This window comes from Elgaria multicarinata, chromosome 5 (assembly GCF_023053635.1).
Source record: "Elgaria multicarinata webbii isolate HBS135686 ecotype San Diego chromosome 5, rElgMul1.1.pri, whole genome shotgun sequence".
Classification (NCBI taxonomy): Eukaryota; Metazoa; Chordata; class Lepidosauria; order Squamata; family Anguidae; genus Elgaria; species Elgaria multicarinata.
Genome location: NC_086175.1, coordinates 118,832,117 through 118,847,651, shown reverse-complemented (window position 1 = coordinate 118,847,651; position 15,535 = coordinate 118,832,117). Strand labels below are relative to the sequence as shown.

General features: G+C 43.1%; 1 protein-coding gene across 1 annotated transcript in view; it reads right to left on the bottom strand.

Annotated features, from left to right (window-relative positions):
* Positions 1-15,535, bottom strand: part of PGR (progesterone receptor) — a 77,375-nt gene that overhangs the window by 42,188 nt on the left and 19,652 nt on the right. The window contains exon 3 of the mRNA XM_063127118.1: positions 3,230-3,346. Coding sequence (XP_062983188.1) covers positions 3,230-3,346 — 117 coding nt within the window. The remainder of the gene's footprint in view (positions 1-3,229; positions 3,347-15,535) is intronic.

The following is a 15,535-nucleotide window of genomic DNA, read 5'->3' as shown; positions in this document are numbered from 1 at the left end:
CCACTGGTTTGAATGGGAGAACTGGGCTGCAATCCTATTCTCATATGCATGAACGCAGTGGGGACATGTAAACATGGAAAGAATTGCATGGTTAAAAGTCTTGGGTTGGATCCAGATTTAGGAGCATGCAACTCATGTAGCAAAAGTGGACTTCTTGCATTCTTCCCTGTTGAGGTGCTCCAGTAACCTCCCTGGCCCAGCGCAACTGTAGGGACAAGAACCTGGCATCTTCACCAGCTATAAGCAGTGTAGAAGAACAGTGGCTAAAAAACATTATGCTGAGCCTATCCAACGCACAGTGCAAAGCCTGGAGATTCTCCTGCCATTCTACCGAGCCTGGAGAAAAACAGAAGAACTCCTGGACTTCAAAAAGGCTGAGAAAGCAGCAAGCTGACTCACTGCATTCTCTGCCTTGCTCAATGCAAGGTTGGCAATATCTCCTTCTCTTCTCTGCTGAATCTAGACAATAGCTGGGGTGTTTCACCAGAACAAAAAATGTGCTCACCCGTGGTGACCTGCTGATGCAATTATGGACCCTGAGGTATAACAGAATAAAATTGTTATCTGCATATAATTTATTTTTGCTAATTAAAGTAGGAAGGAAATAATTACCCCACAAAAATCAATAGTCACAAAGATTATACAAAAACCTTTTCAAAACCTATTATTAAGTATCCTGGCTTAATTCCTCTTGTTTCAAGAAGATTCTTAGGCCTCAGCTAGACCTACAGGTGTAGTGCGACAGTGGGGTGAGGATCTCGTGATTTTTATCGTGATATCTCCCCCTCTGTATACACGGGGTGCGTGACGACCTCGGAAGGAGAGGACGTCGCAGCCGTCATTTTTGTTGTTGTTGTTAAAGAAGAAGAGCGCACAAACGGTCATGCGCAATAGGTAAGTTTTTTAAAAAAATAATTAATTTCCCCGCTCACCCCACCTCACCACCGACGGGCGCAGAGCTCTTGAGGAGCTCTGTGCCCCGTGCCCAGGTCCCAACTCTGCGCGAGGAACTGGGACAAACTGCGACACTCACACACACATTCTGTGGTCTTGTGATAATCCCGAGACCGTGGAAAAAGCAGGCTCGAAGGGGAGAGCGAGATCCCAGGCAAGGGAGGGATCATCCCACCCTGCTCCTGGGATCCCCTGTGTGTCATGTAGACGCATATTGACGATCCCGGATTTCGTCCCTTCTCTATTGCCTTAGTTAATCCAATGGGGTGCAATTTAACTTGTTAAAATGTGTATCAGTTCAATTGTCAGCATCTTCTCCTCTTCCTCCTTCTCCTCTACATTTGGGTTATTTCTGTCTTTCCCTAGCTACTGGATGCGGACTTTAAGCAACTCTTGCCTCTTTGAGAATAAATGGCGACGGATAGAAAGAGCAGAGTGTCATTTTCAGACATTACATAAATCAAAATTAAATAAAAACAATTCTCCCACCCAAGCATGATTCAAAATGTTAGATATCACTGGATTATTAACCAAGTGACAAGACATATGAATACAGCCTGAAAAAGATCACTCCATCTTTATTTATTTATTTATGATGAATGGGAGACCTTGCTGAATAATTATATTTTGTTAAAATGCATCTTGACTCTTACGCTGTAGACCTAAGCACACTTACTAGGATGTAAGCTCCACTGAACACGCTAAGCCATGGTTAGGTCACTAACACTTTTGCAGCAGATGGTTCGTGAGTATGGCTTTTGCTAGACCAGGCTATATCCCGAGGTGATACCCGGGATTGTCCCTATGCATCCAGATGAGGCACAGGGGATCCTGAGCTCAGGCAGGGATCAACCCTGCCTGGCCCCGGGATATAGCCTACCCCTTCAAGCCTAATTTTTCCCGCAGTCTTGGGCTGAGCCCAAGACCGCAAGCGGTGGCCCATTTTGCGGCTTTTCCCCAGCTCCGCGTGAGAAAAGCTGCAGAGCTACGCACGGGGTGCAGCGCTCCCCAGGAGCGCTGCGCCCATCGGGGGCAGGATGGGAGGAGCAGGGAAACCCAATTTTTTTAAAAAAAATTGTTCGTGTTCGTGCGCTCCGTTCCTTTTTTTAAAAAAATAAATGGTGGACGTGACGGGTCTCTCCTTGAGCTTGTCGCACCTGATGTGTAGACTAGGGCAACATCCCATGATACTTGCATCGCAGGGTCTCCCCTTGTCCGGTGTGGAATTTTTGGTAGGTCTAGCAAAGGCCTATGTTTAAACCATGGTTATGTAGCCTACTTGGTTAGGAATGGTTCACATGACACACTAAGCCATAATGTTTAGCTCAAAATGCTTAAGCCAGTGTGGCTAAGCATGTCATCTGAACACAGGATCTATTCTTGAGCAAACATGCATGGGATTGTGCTATTAGAAGATCAGCCATAAGACTCCTTCCATTAAATAAGTATGTTTTTAAAGCTAATCAAGTAAGTCAAAGTCAGCCTGACTTACTTTATCATCCCTGGAAGTTCAGGTAAATATGTAAAATTAGCAACCAAAATACATGTCTCAGCATCTAAATCTTGAGTTTCTATCCTCCCTTCAGATACGAATGGAACATGATGGAAAACACCATGATTAATCAAATATTTTAATTCCAATTCAATTAGAGCTGCAATATTTAACTGATCTATAAAGATGACTGAAGACCCCCTGACACACACACACCATTATCACTAACACACACACACACACACACACACACACTCTTATAATAAACACTGACCTAATCTACACCAAGCAGGATATTGCACTATGAAAGTGGTATGAAAGCAGTATATGGTACGTGTCAATGGGCTGCAACAGTTGTCAGTGCACATCAATACTGCTATAAAGCCCTGTGGCTCCTGCCTTTTATATACCGCTTTCATAGTGTTATATCCTGTTTGGTGTAGATGTGCCATGAGTCCCACCAGTTGTCAGTGCACATCAATACTGCTATAAAGCCATAGTGTGGCTCCTGTCTTTTATATACTGCTTTCATACCACTTTCATAGTGTTATATCCTGTTTGGTGTAGATGTGCCATGAGCCCCAACAGTTGTCAGTGCACTTCAGTACCATTATAAAGGAGTAGTAAAGATCCTGCAGTGCACTTCAATACCACTATAAAGCAGTAGTGCAGCTCCTGCCTTTTATATACCGCTTTCATACCACTTCCATAGTGCAATATCCTACTTGGTGTAGATTAGGCCTGCGTTTCCCCCCCTGAATTAAAGCTCTGCAAAGTGCCTACCTCCAAGTACCATTCCAGCTTGACAGCACTTCCTCAAGCGGCATGCAGGACAGTTCTTCCGACGAATTTTATCCACTATGCAGTCATTCCGGCCAGCACATAAATAGTTATGTTGACCTGCAAGGACGAAAGAAGGAAAGAAAGACTCCATCATGAGGCAGAAGTGACATCCAGAATTGGGTCATTTTCCAACCAGAGTTAAGGCAGTCCAAATCTCATTGATTTCCATGGGAAAGAAACTAAGCACATACTCTCTCAGCAAAATCAATGGGACATGCATAAAATCCTATGCAAGCCAATTCAGAAGGAAGCCCAGCTGATTGATTTCAGTGCTGCTCACACCTTAGAAAGCACACTTGGGAGTAAACCTCATTAAACTCAGCAAGTGTCCCTTCATAGAACCATAGAATCATAGAATAGCAGAGTTGGAAGGGGCCTACAAGGCCATCGAGTCCAACCCCCTGCTCAATGCAGGAATCCACCCTAAAGCATCCCTGACAGACAGTTGTCCAGCTGCCTCTTGAAGGCCTCTAGTGTGGGAGAGCCCACAACCTCCCTAGCACCTTGCAGGTGCTCTTTGGGAAGGAAGAACAGTGGCAACCAAAGCTCTGCTGCTGTCCCACCCAAAATTCTGGATTTTAAAAACTGCAAAAGAAAAGGAAAAAATGGGAGTGGGGAAGGTTTAAAAAGAAAAGAAGCACTGGAGACAAGAATATTTCCCCTTGCCAGGGCCATAATTCAATGGAATAACATATGCTTTGCTTGCAGAAAGTCCCCAGCATCACTATGTAGGGCTGGAAAGATTCCTGTCTGAAACCCTAGAAAGCCGTTGCCAGTCAGGGTCAACAATACTGGGCTAGATGCTCCACTGGTCAGCCACTGTGTGAACAGAATGCTGGACTAGATGGACCCTTGCTCTGATCCAGTGTGGCTCTTAGGTTCTCCAATAGTCTGACTTGGTATAAGCCAGCTTCCTATAAGACACTTCCCTTTCTCCATCCCTCCCTCAAACTTTTTTTTGCCCCCTCCCCAAACTGTTTTGTTCCCCATATTTGGTCAAACTGCTAAAATGAAATGAAGGAAGACCAGTCCTAATTTATTTATTTATTTATTTACATTTATATACCGCCCCACAGCCAAAGCTCTCTGGGCGGTTTACAACAATTAAAAATAGTAAACATTAAAAGTATACAAAATTTAAAAAACATAAAAAACAGTATAAAAACAACAATTCTGGGGTCCATTAAAAACAAACTTAACGTTGTAGAATGCTGTTAAAATGCCTGGGAGAAGAGAAAAGTCTTGACCTGGCACCGAAAAGATAACAATGCTGGCGCCAGGCGAGCCTTATCAGGAAGATCATTCCACAGTCGGGAAAATTAATATATTTTTGCATATATATTTTTATGGTACCCACACTTTATAATTCCAGAAATTTCGAAAGTGGCTTACGTACACGCGGATAATAAAAATACAAAACTTTAAAACAATTTCTAACATAAAGCCTTAAAACTAAGTAACTCATCTTTATTTTCACCTTTTCTAATTCTGTTTGTTTGTTTTTGCAAGTGTAGAGGAGTAATCTCTAAAATGTCTTTCCTCACCAGTAACCACTCCCAAGAATGGGATGGCATATTTATTCTGGCAACAAACTAGATATTATCAGAATTAATCTCTCTTTAGTTATTATTTCTATCTTCTTGGTTGGATAATTGTATAGATCTTGGAAGTGGCTTTATTGACTATAGCGTGCAGCTTTTCTTATTTAAATGAAACAAACCTGGGTGCTTGGAGGCTATCCGTAGGGCCTTTGAACAGCCACATTTCTCTGTTTTTCTTGTATTGGGTCATATTAAACAGGAACAAACCAACCTGTTCCTGTTTAACATGAATCAACAGATGAGAAACTAGTATCTTATGGACTTTAACAATGAAAGGGTCACCATGACATTAGCAAAGTGTTATTATGACCAGTCACTTGTTATTGGTGAACCGCTCTGCTATGGACACAGACCTCGGATGGATTTTTTAAAACAGATCCTTTGCAGCATAAACTTGCACAAGTTGCAGAGGGGAAGCTATGTTAAAGCACCACAGCAAAAAAAAAGACACAATAATGTGCAAAATAAGGCAGATTTTTATTTTTAGTTACTGACATTTTAACACCTACAGAGCAACACTGTAGTTTAACAGATAGAGTGTCAGGCTAGGACAGGAGAGACCTGGGTTCAAAACTCCACCTCATGACACTCACTTGATAGCTTTGGAGCAGTCATTTTCTCTCAGCCTAATCTATCCCACAGGTTTGCTGTGAGGATAAAATGCCAGCATGGGAAGAGCCAGTGTGGTGTCGTGGCTAAAATGTTGGACTGGAAGTCGGGAGATCCGGGTTCTAATCCCCACTCGGCTATGGAAACCCACTGGGTGACTTTGGGCCAGTCACAGAGGCCATAGCTAGACCTAAGGTTTATCCCTGGATTGTCCAGGGGTCAAACCTGTTAATCTAGGTGACACACAGAGGATCCAGTGCTCAGGCAGGGGTGAACCCTGGATGATCCCAGGATAAACCTTAGGTCTAGCTGTGGCCAGACTCTCAGCCCAGCCTACCTCACAGGGTTGTTGTTGTGAGGATAAAATGCAGAGGAGGATTATGTCCGCCGCCTTGGGTTCCTTGGAGGAAAAAAGGGGGATATAAATGCAATAATAAATAAATAAACCAGGTGGACCACACTGAGCTCTTGGAGAAAGGGTGGGACAGACATGCAGTAAAGCAGCCTTCCTCCAACCCGGCACTGTCCATATAGGTTAAGTTGCCACTCCCATCACCCCTACCAGCAAAATAGGGGACGGCTTGAGGGCAGATGGAGACGAACTCCTAGTGGATACAACCAAACACTGGTAAGTGCCTACGGTAAGGTATATTCAGGAGCAGTGAGGGCAGCAAAAAAACAATAACTTGCTGCCACTATCAAATCATCAATCTGCCATCCATAGGAGCTTTTCAGAGTTGTCTGGGGGCTATTACATGCCGGCCCCAAGGACATGGTAGAATCAACCAAGGCCTGCTGTAATGAATTTGCTAGGCACTTCCAGAATAAACACTTTTGCATCCACCAGGACCTAGATTCCAGTGTTTTGGCAGCTGAATCTAGTGAGGCGTCCAGAGCACAGCTTTGTCCAGTTTTCTTGGATGAGTTTCGGTTGGTACAGCTCGAGGATGTTGACAAGGTGCTTGGACAGGTTCGTGCGACCACCTCTGTGTTGGATCTTTGCCCCTCTTGGCTAATAAGAGCTAGCAGGGATGGAACAGCCGGCTGGGCCAAGGAAGTGATTTATGACTCTCTGCGAGAGGGAGTGGTCCCAGGCCGTCTGAAAGAGGCGGTAGTGAGACCACTCCTGAAGAAAACTTCTTTGGACCCGGAAAATCTTAGTAACTACAGGCAAATGTTCCTTTCCTGGGCAAGGTCCTTGAGCGGGTGGTTGTGGGCCAGCTCCAGACACTCTTGGATGAGACTGATTATCTGGATCCATTTCAGTCAGGTTTCAGGCCTTGTTTTGGCACGGAAGCAGCCTTGGTCGCCCTGTATGATGAACTATGTCGGGAGAAAGACAGAGGGAGTGTGGCTCTGTTGATTCTCCTTGATCTCTCAGCGGCTTTCGATACCATTGACCATGATATCCTTCTGGAGTGACTGGTTGAGTTGGGAGTGGGAGGTACTGCATTGCAGTGGTTCCACTCCTACTTGGTGGGTCGGCTCCAGAAGGTGGTGCTCAGGGAACCCCATGGATTCTCCAGTATGGGGTTCTGCAGGGGTCAGTCTTGTCCCCCATGCTGTTCAACATTTACATGAAACCGTTGGGTGCGGTCATCCGGAGTTTTGGAGTGTGTTGTCATCAGTACGCTGACGACACGCAGCTCTATTTCTCATTTTCATCTTCATCAGGTGAGGCTGTGGATGTGCTGAACCAGTGCTTGTCTGTGACCATGGACTGGATGAGAGCTAATAAACTGAAACTCAATCCAGTCAAGACTGAGATGCTGTTAGTGGGTGGTTCCTCTGACGGGATGGGGGGTGTTCAACCAGTTCTGGATGGGGTTGCACTCCCTCTGAAGGAGCAGGTTCGTAGCTTGGGGGTTGTATCCCATGTGAATTTGGTTTTGTAAGTAAGTTTTAAAACTGTGTTAATTTGATTGATTGTAGCTCCTGAGGAAGGATTATTTTTAATCCGAAACATCGAGCATTCTGGACACAGACAAGAATTATTAAAGATTTTAATCACTTTTATCAGCACCAGAGCTAGCACAGTGGTGCCTTCTTACCCTGCCAACTACACGCATACACGGTTCTCCTAGAATCGTCTCTGCCCCTTGAGGCTCTGGTGGCCTCGGCGGCACAGAGTGCCTTCTACCAACTTTGGTTGGTGGCCCAGCTACGCCCCTATCTGGACAGGGATAACCTAGCTTCAGTCGCCCATGCCCTGGTAACCTCCAAATTAGATTACTGCAATGCGCTCTACTTGGGGCTGCCTTTGAAGACGGTTCGGAAGCTGCAGCTTGTGCAAAATGCAGTGGCCAGATTAATAACTGGAACCAGAAAGTTTGAACATATAAGACCGATTCTGGCCCACTTGTATTGGCTGCCTATACGTTTCTGGGATCAATTCAAGGTGCTGGTTTTAACCTATAAAGCCTTACACAGCTTGGGACCACCATACCCGATGGAACGCCTCTCCCAACATGAACCTATCCGTACACTGCGCTCATCATCTAAGGTCCTCCTCTGAATGCCTACTCCGAGGGAAGTTCGGAGGATGGCAACAAGGAAGAGGGCCTTCTCAGTGGTGCCCCCCCAATTATGGAATGATCTCCCCGACAAGGCTCGCCTGGCACCAACATTGTCAACTTTTAGGCACCAGGTCAACACTTTTCTTTTCTCCCAGGCATTTAACAGCACATGCTGAGATTTTAACTGAGAATAGTTGTTTTAAATGGATATTGTTTTTTATATATATTTTAGTGGTTTTAATTTTTATATATCTGTTTTTAATGTTCATTGTTTTAACCTTTTGTAGACCACCCAGAGAGCTTCGGATATGGGAGAGTATATAAATGCAATAAATAAATTAAATAAATAAATACCAGCATGAGGAAAGAAGTTGTGAGGTGGGAGCTGTACTCCAACACATCTGGAGGCTATCAGTTTGGGGAAGACTGTAATAAATAAATATAAATCCAGTGGGGCATACTCCCAAATAAATGTAAATGGAATTACTCTATCTATCTATCTATCTATCTATCTATCTATCTGGAAAGGGTTGTAAAGCCACTGAAATATTGTAAAAGCACCAGCATTTGTGTCTCAAGGCACTAGCTACCATCAACATGTGGTACTTCATACACTTCTGACTTCTTCAAGCTGGTGAATTTGGCAAAAATCCAGATTCAGTGGCCTGTAATACACAAGCGAATGAACTGCCCCCCCCCACTATAATTCAACTGGGTTTATTTTTAAAGAGTATCTCTCCAGTGGATTAAGCTTTCAAGGGCACTGAAAGTCATTCTCATCCAGGGTGAAAACAAGCAAGAATCAAACACACATGGTTCAAAGAAGTAGGCAGGCTACACAACCAACAGACTCACGTGACACAATCTCTTGCTGGAGTGTGTACTTGAATACTTCAGACTGCAGACATTCAAACACTCCCCTAGGATTTCTTTTAAAACCCTCTCCATATATACAAAATTAACCTGCCGGGAGAAAATTATAATCTAGTTCTCTCTCTGACATGATAACTCTGAATATGAAGGGAGTACGTTTTCATAAATATTTGAAATATTTGATTCCCCGTCTGCAGCCTGAAGTGGTATAGTCCAGCAACAAATATACCACATGAGGTTCCTGATGGTATACTCTGTCTTCTTCACATGCAAACATCAGCTATGACCCTCCCCTCAGTTTCTCTTCCTGGGTTCCCTTTGTAAGCAAAATTAAAAAAAATCTATTGGTAACTTATGATGCAGTAATTTAAATACGCACTTACCTTGTAATAAGTCCCACTGAACTCAATGGGTCTTACTTCTGAGTAGACATGCATTGTCACTTATCTGCACTATGGTGAAAAGAATCAGATCACATTTGGAATAAGCAAGTAAACCATTCATTGACTTACCTTGATTTGTTTCACTAGTATGTTAATTCTAAATATGTGGACATCCATGTTGGTTATTAGTGTTGTTTTTGGTCCCAGCAGATACCTAATTGAACATCTTGAATGGGTTTTAGTCACACACACTAAAAAACTCAGGCTAAATATTTGTGCTTTTAGTGTGCAGAAGCTAGAGAATACTGTCAGTTCTTTGACCTCTGCATTCAAATTCCACTATCTCTCCAAAGGACAGAATGTGTGACTAATAGAAGGAAAATATGCAAGAACTTTGCCTAAATTCAAAATTAGAAAACAATATTAATCTGGCCCAAAGCCATCTGGGTAGTGTCAGGAGCCATCCCAAAGGTCTGGATAGTGTATTGCTATATGGCAATACTTAACATTTTTCTGGCTGAATTCTAATTGGGATTAGTTTGAAGTATATGTGCTTAGTACAGTTATTTTGATATATTAAAAAATGCTCTTGAGTTTCATTGAACTATTCTTTTTAAGGATCTGCACTAGAACTGGACAACCTCTTTATTTAGTGTGCATTCTATAAGCAAAGCAAATAACACTGGACTACATTAACTAACAGTCTGATTCTATTGCCAAGTTCAGACATAATGTTCACAATCCAATAAGCCATGGTTTCAGATCCTGGTTTGTAAGTACTGATTAAAGCACAATTTACAGTTTGGGTGTCCTGGGAAACTGTGTTTTAACAAGCCAGGATAGAGGCACTGAAGCCATGCATGTGAGAGGAAGGAAAGGTGATTAAAGCTTTGTACTTTCAGAATTAGAAGGATTAATGAAAGAGCATAACGTAACTAACCAATATACACTTTGGACCTCAGGCAAAAAGTAAGTAATGCCTCCCACACATGCACATGCTTCCTCTCTCTAACACTCACAAAATACTAGGACCAACTCCTGTCAAAGTTTAAACCAAGGATGGGGAACCTCTGGCCTGCAGGTCAGATCTGGTCCACAGCACATTCTTCTTCCCACCTATGAGCTTCTCCTGCAGGCCCCACCCATTCTCCTTCCAACTCTGTGCTGGAAAGCCCTGGTTTTTTCCCTCCAAGGAACTCAAAGAGGCATTCATAATTCTCCTCCCCTCCATTTTATCCTCACAATAACAATGCTGTAAGGTAGGTCAGGCTGAGAGTGTGTGACTGGCCCAAAGTCACCCAGTGAGCTTTCAGTGACTAGATAAAAGGAAGTTCTTCTTCGAACAGTACATAGTTGAACCCTGGAATTCACTACTACAAGATGTGGTGATGGCCACCAATTTGGATTGCTTTAAAGGTGATGGGAAAATTCCTGGGGGGAAAGGGTATTAATGGCTACTAGTCCTGATGGCTATGTGCTACCTCCACTATCACAAGCAGTAAGCCTGTATACACTAGTTGTTGGTGAATATGGGTGAGAGGGTACTGTTGCACCATGTCCTGCTTGTTTTTCCCTCATCAACAGCTGGTTGGCCACTGTATGAACAGAGTGCTGGACTAGATGAACCATTGGTCTGATCTAGCATGACTCTTCTTATGGTCTTATGTTCTTAACCCAGATCTCCTGACTTCCAGTCCAATGCTCTAACCAGTAGACCACACTGGCTCTCTTTTTTATTTACTGGACATTTAAATCAAAAATTGTCAAGCTTTAGATACAGCAGGGTTCTAGGATGGGTTGGTTTCTTCTCTCCACAACCCCAGGATTAGACAATAAATGCCAAACTGGAAAGTTCTCCTGAGTCAAGAGAGCTGTGGTTCTTTCCAACAGCAGGAAATGCAATGCTCCAAAATAAAGATTATTGCTTTCCCAGAAAATATATTAGTGCCTTATGCAAAACATTCATCTGTCAAAAGTAAACCACAATCTCTACTGTGTATGCAAAGGTAAAAGCAGGCAAGCAAAATGAAATAACAGCTGATATAACTTCAGCAAACAGAACAGTGATTCTGGCAGATAACTGGATTAACTATAGAAACAAAGCAGAATAAGTGACCATTAATCATGGTTCAAATAGCAGTTTGGTTTCAGAAGTAGCAGGCTCTGGGAATCAGAATTCAATTTTCAACAGGAAAGGTGCTAGGGACCCAGTCACTACAGAAGTGCCGCCTTATCCCAATCCATAATCTCATCATGTGTATCTGCTCTGGTTGTTGTATTCATTTGGGGGAAGGGGGGAGAATGAGCAACGTGTACATAGACAAAATTACATCATTATTTTTAAACTGTTGTCGTTATTACTACTTCATTTTTATTTATTTTAGTTTATGGACCACCTGCATCCCTACAAGTTTACCTCAGTCTTAAGACTGGTCTCAAAAGCCTTGCTTGTGGCCCTAACATCAAGACAGTTTAGGTTGGCAGGCTCTAGACAGAAGGCCTTTTCAGTAGTGGCCCCATGTTTATGGAACTACTTCCCTAAGGTCGTATGCATAGCCTCTATTTCGACAGTTTTTAAAATGGACCTTGAAGCCTTGATATCCAATATTATATCCTTCTAAAATAACAAAGAGATTTGTAGCACCTTAAAGACCGAAACATTTATTGCAGTAGAATCTTTCATGAATAGTGTCCATGAAAACCTATGCCACAATATTTTAAGGTACCACAAGACTCTTTGTTCATTTTGCTACAACAGACTTAATACCACTCTTTATTTCTCAAATCTTTTCCACAGGGATCTCATTCTAAAGAAGGCACATAGTAACAAATTCTGATATAGCCAAGCGATCACAGGATCATTTGGTAACATGAGCTCTCACCCTGAGTTCTAAAGATAGTACCAGCACTTTAAAAAAATGTTTTTGCTTAGCAGCTCTTCAAGTAGGAGCTGCAACATTTGCAAACTAATTGTGAGGATCCCTGTGATTAGATAAAGAGCCACCAAACCAACGCTGCTCACCCCTAGCAGCCTCCATGGGGCTACCTTGATCAGCTATCACCAGCAGCAGCCATTCCAGCATGCTGCACATGTCCATTCCAGCAGCCTTAATGAAAGACCACCATCAGGAAGAATCCTCCCCACTCAACTGTCATTTCCAGTAGGCATTCCAACAGGCTGTAACAGAGGGAGATGAGAGGGAAAGCAGCCCAGTCCACCAACCCTCCTGAAAGACTATTATGTTTTTTTCCTCTTCCCTCCCCATCTCTTTTTCCTTGCGTGTTGTGTCTTTTTAGATTGTTACTGCTTGCATGTAAGCTGCTCCGTGAACCATGTTGGCTAAGCAGCTGGGTAAAAATATTTAAAATACATAATAAAATATGTTCATCCTGTAGAGAGCATCATGATGTCAAAGTGTTTTTCAATACCTTTGAATCAACCCTAAGTAGTTCTATTTTTCTGGCTCCTTGATCATTCTTCTAGGCCTTTTTATCTCCCTTATAATTCTCTTCTGAATTCTTTAGTAGAATAGGGAGGGGATGTAGCTCAGTGGTAAAGCACATGCTTTGCAGAACGGGCCCCATAGGAAGAACGTAAGTAAAAGGGCAGCTTGGTAACAATGACAAGAGGGACATGGGCCCTCTTATGGTTAAGAGCCACCAATCCGGATAGCTTTAAAATGGGGTTGGATAAATTCTTGGAGGAGAAAGCTTTCAGTGGCTACTAGCCCTGATGGCTATGTGATACCTCCAGTATCAGAGGAAGTAAGCCTATATATACCAGTTGCTGGGGAACATGGGTGGGAGGGTGCTGTTCCACCATGTCCTGCTTTGTTGGTTCCTGGTCGACAGCTGGTTGGCCACTGTGTGAACAGAGGGCTGGACTAGATGGACCCTTGCTCTGATCCAGCATGGCTCTTCTTATGTTCTTATCTTGCTCAAGGCCCCTCAAAACTTGATCCTATGTAGAATTCTCACTTCAACATCAGACATAGGTTGATCCAGGCATGCTTAGAGTAGAATACTGATTTGAATAGGTCTACTATAATAGGGGTGGTGTCAAGGCAGGGATATTCGGGCACCTACAGATGGTCCACACTCCGATAGGAGTCCACTGACAAGAGCACCCTGGACTTGCTCCTCTTCTTCACCATGGCAACCTGCTTGTTCACCTGCCTCTCGCTCTGGCCCAGAAAACAGCAGTGATGAGAAAGAGGAGCAGTAGAAGATGCTACCAACTCGCTCTCTGCCTTTCAAGCATTCCAGTGGTATCAATGATGGGAAAGATCAAGAACAATAGGTTGTGCTAGTTTTTAACAAGAACCGTAGGAAATAAGACAGTTCTATAAGCTGGGTTCAGACTTGGGGCTCATCTACACCAAGCAGGATATTCCACTATGAAAGCAGTATATAAAAGGCAGGAGCCACACTACTGCTTTAAAGTGGTACTGAAGTGCACTGACAACAGTTGGGGCCCATGACACATCTACACCAAGCAGGATATAGCACTATAAAAGTGGTATGATAGAGGTACATGGTCTGTGTCAATGGGCCCCACCAGTTGTCAGTGCACTTCAATACCGCTATAAAGCAGTAGTGTGGCTCCTGCCTTTATATACTTGCTTTCATCCCACTTTCATAGTGGAATATCCTACTTGGTGTAGATGAACCCATAGTCATGTTCTTGCTCCAGGTTTTGAGGGCCCTTGAGAAAAACACCTTCAATAGAGTCTACCTTCTCACCCCCGTTGTCACCAGCTGCTATTGTAACTTATAAACTCACAAAATATTTCTATTTTACACATGCATTACTAATACATGCATTTTTGTAGCTGTCCTGATGCAAGCCTGATTAGTTTCATACAAAATAATTTCCATCATAAATAAGCTTTCTATAACTCCAGAGCCTAAGAGAAATTAAACTCTATCAATATTATTGAAATAGTTATGTCTGTGTATTTCAGGGACCGTAGCTTGTGGAACAAAACCACATGAACCTGAGGGCCAAAGTTCATTAAGTATTTTTGCTATGGCCACATAATTTCTTGTAATATTGTTCTTAGATCATTTCCAAGGACAGAACTGATTCCAAAACTACAATTAATGGACACAATGTTACATGATTTTTTTCTGAAATCATCACTGACAGAACGTGAAAAACATCAGCCAGCCTGTGAACTATTTTGATATTTAGAAATTACAAAAGCTGAAGAATGTAATGGATCTCCATACCTTCGGGCTACTTAAGTTCCCTGTGCACTGTGAGGGAGAAGTCTAGACCACGCCAGTAGCTCCTGAAGAGACCACCATTGCCTGAGAGAATTTTATTTAACTGTAATTTAATTAATTTACTTCCTTAAAAAAAATTAGGCTGCCTTTAAGGGTGAAAGCCTCTCAAGGCAGCATATAAGATAAAAAAAATACGAAGTGGATACAAAAAAAATATTAAGTACATATTCAATTTAAAATAAATAAATAAATCCAGGATTACTAGTACAGACCATCTTTTCCCAACATGGGACACTCCAGATGTTTTGAATTACAAATCCCATCATCTGTAGTCATTAGTTGTCTCAACAGAGATTAGAATTCAACTGAGGCAGCTCCTTCCCCACCTTGCCAATGGCTACTTAAAATCTCACTCTGCTCTGGAGCAGAAAATAAGAAGTCCAGGCCAGGGAGTTAACGCCATTAGCTCATGAGGAGACGACCACCAGCATGAGAGAAATGTCTGGTCAACCTCTCCTCCACCTTTCCACAGGGCCGAAATACACAGTCTTCAAACCACAATTGGATTATTGAACTCAGTGTAAGTGTGTGTGGCCCCAATCCATATCAGGACCATGGCACTCTGAGAGGAGAGGGGGATGTAAGCTCCCCTTCCCTGTTTTGTAAAAAAATATCTCCAATGGAATCAATAGAGACATTTTTCTTCTTTTAATCCTCCCCATGGGATGGTGGGGGGCATGGAATTTCAGGATGAAAGCAGGAATGAGATTAAATCCTCCCGCCCTCCCAGAGCATTACTGGTCCCAATCTGAATTGGGGATGTGCACGTTCACACTGAGGAAAATAATTCAATCACACATAGCGCTACCTGTATGCCCTAAGGCAGGGGTGCAGAATGTTGGGGGCTGGAGGCTGAATTTCCCACCACCACACAGAATGGATGATTTCAGGGGGAGTGATAGCAGTGGGATGTTCAGTGGTGGGACTGGGTTTCACCCTGGCCCCGAGTGAGCGAGTCCTGTCACGCAGGCCACC